General features: G+C 46.4%; 1 protein-coding gene across 3 annotated transcripts in view; it reads right to left on the reverse strand.

Moving 5' to 3' along the window:
- MBOAT1 (membrane bound O-acyltransferase domain containing 1) overlaps positions 1-5,869 on the reverse strand; it is a 113,626-nt gene that overhangs the window by 70,602 nt on the left and 37,155 nt on the right. For all 3 annotated transcript variants that reach the window (XM_019523402.1, XM_019523396.1, XM_019523386.1), the window contains exons 2-3: positions 2,777-2,922; positions 2,059-2,136 (exon numbers count right to left, since the gene is read on the reverse strand). In XM_019523402.1, the coding sequence (XP_019378947.1) occupies positions 2,059-2,136; positions 2,777-2,922 (224 nt within the window). The remainder of the gene's footprint in view (positions 1-2,058; positions 2,137-2,776; positions 2,923-5,869) is intronic.

A 5,869-nucleotide genomic window follows, 5' to 3' on the forward strand; every position in this document is an offset into this window, starting at 1 on the left:
CTGTTTTTATTAGGAAACTTTCTACCCCATACAATTTATCAGTGCATTTTGAACATATGGCTGGCTAGTGTTTTTAGAAACTCTAGGCACCTTGCCAGGATCATCTGCCCCCAACAGTCTTTATGTCCAAGTGCAGGGAGGCTGGACCCACTGATCTTGTGAGGTCCCTCCCAGCCCCTAACATCTATGAATCTATAGGTGTCTCTCTTTATGACATTAGCATAAACAAAACACCACATTTGATAAATGACTTTACAGGCCTTCCCTGACAACAAAGCAATGGAATTTTCCTGTACCTCCAATTCAGTAAAGCTCACTGCCTAGTGCCAAAATGCAGACTTGTTTCTCAAAACAAAGTAAAACTGCCTGGGATCTTATTTTGCCTGCCTAACTGTGGAGCAAGTGGAAAGGGCATAAAAGCAAAATGGCAAGGAGGAAAAACATACTGTACGGGTTGAAGTTTCCAATATCCATCCCGCACAGAAGAGCACTGGGGCTGATGTGGCTTGATATCCTCTTAGATAATCTTAAGAGATTATAAAGTCTTCACGTAAATTCCTAATCTGCCACCATCTACATCAAGGAAAGTAAAAAACACCAGAGTGGGCACATCTCTTTTATTAGACCCAGGCTTGGATATTTTTGTCTCTGATGGATTTTCGGTGTGCATTCATTCTGGTATGCAGTTGCCTGCCTATGTCCTTAGACCAGAAATGGGCAAAGTCCAGCCTGCAGGCCGGATCCAGTCAGCAATGGACTCCATTTCCCAGCTGCCCCTGCGTATGGCTGGAGCCAGTCTTCATGGAGACCCCAGCTGCAGCTGCACAGGAAAAGCTCAAAGCTGGGGTTGCCATAGATAACAGCCGCAGCCATGCTAGCAGCGCACACCAGGGGCCTGCTCCAAAGGCACCAGGAACTTGAGATGGGAGCAGCTTGCTGCAGAGCCAAGGCAGAGCCATGATCCCCTGCTTGCACACCCCTGCCTGGAGCAGGCAGGCTACAGATTGTGGTTCTGCCCTAGCTCCAGAGAAAGCTGCCCCCATCCCAAGTTCCCAGTGGCTCTGGAGCAGCCCGCTGGCCTGTTCACTACATGCGCTGCCAGCACAGCTGTGGCTGGTTTCCGTGGTAACCCCAGCCTTGAGCTTTCCCACACAGCTGCAGCTGGGGTGTCCATGGAAAAACAGCCCCCAGCCACGCAAGCAGGGGCTGCTGGGAAATGGAAGTCCGGCTACTCTACCGGATCGACCCTTTTGCCCACGCCTGCCTTAGACCAACTTGGCTACATCCAAAAACCAATACATGGTGCAGCTTCAGAATATACTAATCAATCAAATCCACAGAATTAGGCTCCATCTACACATTACATGCAAGACATGATTAACTAGTTAATCACATCTTAAGTTGTGACCCAGCCACACATTCAGTCAATTAATAGCATGATAAAACAAGGAATAAGCCACAAAGTTATTCCACAAAAAATGTGGAACAACTTTGCAGCTCATTCTTATCATGTCATTAACTAAACATGTGGCTAGGTGCTCCCTTGTGGCTGATGAGCCTCCCAACCGCAGGGGTGCACCACAGACTGCTGGGACTGTGAGCCTCACAAGCTGACAAGGCACATGGCCATGGCAGCATCCCACATGCTGCTACATCTGCAAGTCTCGTCAGCTGTGGGGCTCACAGCTGCATGAGCTTGGTACTTGCTGGTGCAGGGAAACCTTGGGATCACGATCCCAAGCTTCCCCTGGACAAGCAGTAAGGTGCGATTGGATCTGATGCTGAATCCCACAATCATGCCTTCTGCCATACATATGTGGCATAGCAGGAAGCATGATTGTGTGGATCATAATCTGATCCTATCACGCCTTTACCTGAACATCTAGAGGGGCCCTTAGACTACAGCAGTCACTACAGTTAAAAATACACAAAGCTGCTGTGACCAGCTAGAAAGTGGAAGAATGAGGGGGGAAAAAAGGCATAGGAAAAAAAAACCCCATCACGCTGCTGCCAGCCTCTGGATGAAAGTGCAATGCAGCTGAATTCTTGCCATCTCACCTGTGGACATTGGAAATACTCGCCAAGTTCATGATGCCATAGCTCATCATCACAAGTATAAAAATGTGAAGGGAATACCTTGAAGCAAAAAAAATAAACAATACAAAGTTTAGTCTAAGAACAAGTTTGCACAGCAGGTAGCTGGGGGGTAGGGGGGAGGTGGAAGCTTTTCTTCAGTATAGAATCAAGAAATCATAGAAAATTAGGGTTGGAAGAAACCTCAGGAGGTCATCTAGTCCAACCCCCTGCTCAAAGCAGAACCATTCCCAACTGAATCATTCCAGCCAGGGCTTTGTCAAGCCAGGTCTTAAATGATAAATCCATTTATGCAGAGTCAGTAAAGATAGACTTCACAATGCTGCTTTATAGAGTTCTTATTTAAAATAGAAGAGAACTTTTGAAAGAGATTTATCAACCTGTTTGGGATTAAAATGTTGCATCTCAAAACAATCAAACCCAGGACTGGATATATCTTGTCAAAGTTGACCAGTTTTTTATGTCTTTGCAGGAATTTAGTTTCCCTTTAATACCATGACATTCATAAAACAAATATACATCTACAAACATTTTCCACAAACATTTTGTTTTGTTCTGGGGATCTGGGTTGGATAGGTTTCCCCCACCAAACCTGCAGCAAACAAAGATTAAGACTAAATACAAATAAAGTAAAACATTAATTCTAGCTAAGTTTTAGTCTATCTGAAAACTGACTACTCACCATCCAAAACAGAAAACAGCAAAGTATATTCCAAAGAGAGTGGCAAATGCATGACGAACAACAGAACTGGCATGACTGGGGCTCAAATAGATGCGAAACCAAAAGGCAGCCAGTAGGGCGAACAGCTGACAGGCTACAAAATTGACCTGAAAAAAGAAACCAAGAGTAAAACATGGAATCCAATCTGACTGCAGGCTTCATTAGTGAGGATCTCAACTACTCCTTGAGATTCAGGAGACAACTCATCTATACAACAACAGAGTGGAGCTAGACAGAAAAAGTAGTATGCGTGGTTGATTTTACTTCCTTTGGGCTGGGAACTCTGCCTGACCAAAGGATCAAATCCTCTGAGCCACTGTGGGGCTCATCTAATGCTCTCATATACAGGACTAGGAGCAACCTCACTGTTTCTCACACTTCCACTCAGCTCACAGTAGTCATCTGGCTGGGTATAGTGAATCCTACCTTGACCCACTGGAGTAACGTGGGAATCATGACTCTGCAGCATTGTCCTGGCTCCTAAGGCAGCATAACTACGTACTGCCCACAGCCTGGCAAATCATTACGAAGAGAGCAGGTATGTGCAGGACATGAGGCCAATACCAGAAATCACTACCAGAACAGACAGGGCCTCAGCATACAGAATAACACAAACCTGGCTTTTTCTACTGCCCTTTCACTCAATAGCCTCGTCAAAGCCACAGAATCTTAAAAAATAAAATACAGCAAATCTCTAAGGTGCTCAGGTATTACAGAGATGAGCAGGGCACTGACACACAGAGAATATCTCATATCAGAGAATACCAGAGGCAAGATTAATTCCACCTTAATGTTGCTGAGGCCTTTTTTCTTGAGCAGTCATTTTTAGCTCTCTGGCAGCAGTTCATTTGAGATTGAGCAAGAACCTACATACACAGCTACATTTCAGCAACAACCATGGATTTTAGAATTACACTAAGCTGTAAATCTGTGCCAGGTCAGTACATGTAACTCAGAAATCCTATGACTTCTTGGTTACTGAAATGCTTAGGGCAGTGGTGGCCAATCTTTTCGGGAGGCATGCCACAAGTTAAGTGGCTCATCTAATGCTCCTATACAGAACAAGAAACAATGCGATCCCCATCCCCAAAGAGTGTCTAATAGATTTTACAGCCTGGGGTGCCAGAACGGCAAGAGAGGGGTTCAAGTCCCAGGTGTGCAGAGTAGAGATGTAGCAGGACACTGCTGAGAGGTGTTACCAGCAAGATCCAGGTTAACCCTTCCCTGGTCTGGCAACCACTGCAGTTTCATATGGCAGGCAAGGATCCAAAATCCTTAATTTAGAAGCTGCAGGGCCAGTGATGTTTTAACTTGGCTTTTGGCAGTGACATCTCTTCTTCAAGAAACACCCTGCTGCCTCTCTATTCTGTGCAGGCAGAAGTTTGAGCCCCCTGCATCCATTCCACTGAGTGCCTGGGGCTCACATGCCACATACAGTAGCTGCTCATGGTAGCAACAGGTGTCTTTACCCTGCGACAGTCTCAGTTGAGGCACTTTGTGAGGCGGTCCCAAGACACTTTCAGTGATGGGTTTGCCATATGCTCAAGGACAGCTTCAGGGCTCACACTCCCCATGGGACAGAACAGGCAGAAGCTTGCCCAAATGACAGGGTGCTGTACCAGCTGGTCCCTCCATGCCCAAGGATGGAGCAGCACTTTGGCACCTGCAGGACCTTGTGAGGTAGCACTTCAAAACCCATGACACCGACAGGAAGACTGGCATCCTTGAGCAACTATATGCCAGAAACTGCCTAAGAGGTGACACTGGGGTCCCCTAGAACAGCCAGCTGCACCCCAACTAGGCAGACCCTTGAATAGGAACTCTCTCAGTGGGGATGCCCCCAGTCGCACTGTCAGGGCCTGGGTGATTCCACGGGGCAGTGGGATGAGATGTCCCCACAAGCTGGCTCTGAGGCAATGCTACCCATAGCATCCTAGGGGCAGCAAAGCTGGAACTCCAGGTTTGGCCATAACTGTGGGCACCTGGGACAGATAGCTTAGGTACAGAGCAACACCAGGGCACATGGGACTGCATGAGGGCTACCCTGCTATATTTCTGGGGGCAAGGGGCTATGTCTTACTGTGGTTCTCTCGACTCAGAGCTTGCTGTGGGTATGCAGGTCCCAGTTGGAGACTGCCAGGCTGGGCTGGGCCAAGCCAAAGAAATAACAAGTTTTGCCCTGGAAAAACCTCCCTGCACCTTGAGGTGTGTCTGTGGGGTTTAGGAATGCTGAAGGGCAGGGAAAGGGAAGGACAGTTGTTATTCTTACCTGTACCGGGGAGGCAAAGACCCAGGTGCTGTTGTTTCTGTACACTGACCTGCACAGGGCTGCCTCCCTCCCCTCATGACAGTGGGGCACTGGGGACTATTCTCCCCCTTATTCTAGCATAAGGCTTAGAAATAGCACGGAAAAAATGGTGGCACACACTTCAACAAAGGCTAGCAAGCAGCAAACATACCCAGATTCCCAAAAGGGGTTGTATTCAGGTTAGCAACCGAGGCTGAAGCCTGTGCCCCATTCATTTTCACTGCCAAATTAAAGTGAATGTGTGTACGGCTACCAATGTTGCAATCACACTTTCATTTGGCTTTACACAGCTATGTCCCAAGACACAATTCCTTCCCTGAGCTGCTTTTCAGGAAGCAGACCTACCTGTGCTGTGGCCCTTTGCACTGGACTGGACCAGCAAAACTAGCTCTAGCCCAATACTTCATTCTACTTTCAATACTTCAAGTCAACTTCTACATACAAAGTTACAAACCCTATTTAGACAGCAAACACTAATCGTGGAATCCTAATTTTCATTTAAATTTGTTGCAGTGAATTAAATTAACAGTAGCGTGCAGCACCATGGTTACAACATGCCATTAAAGTTATAAATCTAATTTAAGGGCTAACGATTTAAAGATACTTACTTCATAGTTCCTGAAAAGAAAGGTCAGCAAGCAAGTAGTTGGGAAAAAACAAAACAAGACAAAACATGCACACAAAAATATCAGCTTCCCTGAAAGTCATTTTGAAAGTAAATGAGAAAGCACCCCATTAAAAAAAAA

The sequence above is a fragment of the Gavialis gangeticus genome, unplaced genomic scaffold (genome assembly GCF_001723915.1).
Source record: "Gavialis gangeticus isolate Ggan-Ray unplaced genomic scaffold, GavGan_comp1, whole genome shotgun sequence".
Classification (NCBI taxonomy): domain Eukaryota; kingdom Metazoa; phylum Chordata; order Crocodylia; family Gavialidae; genus Gavialis; species Gavialis gangeticus.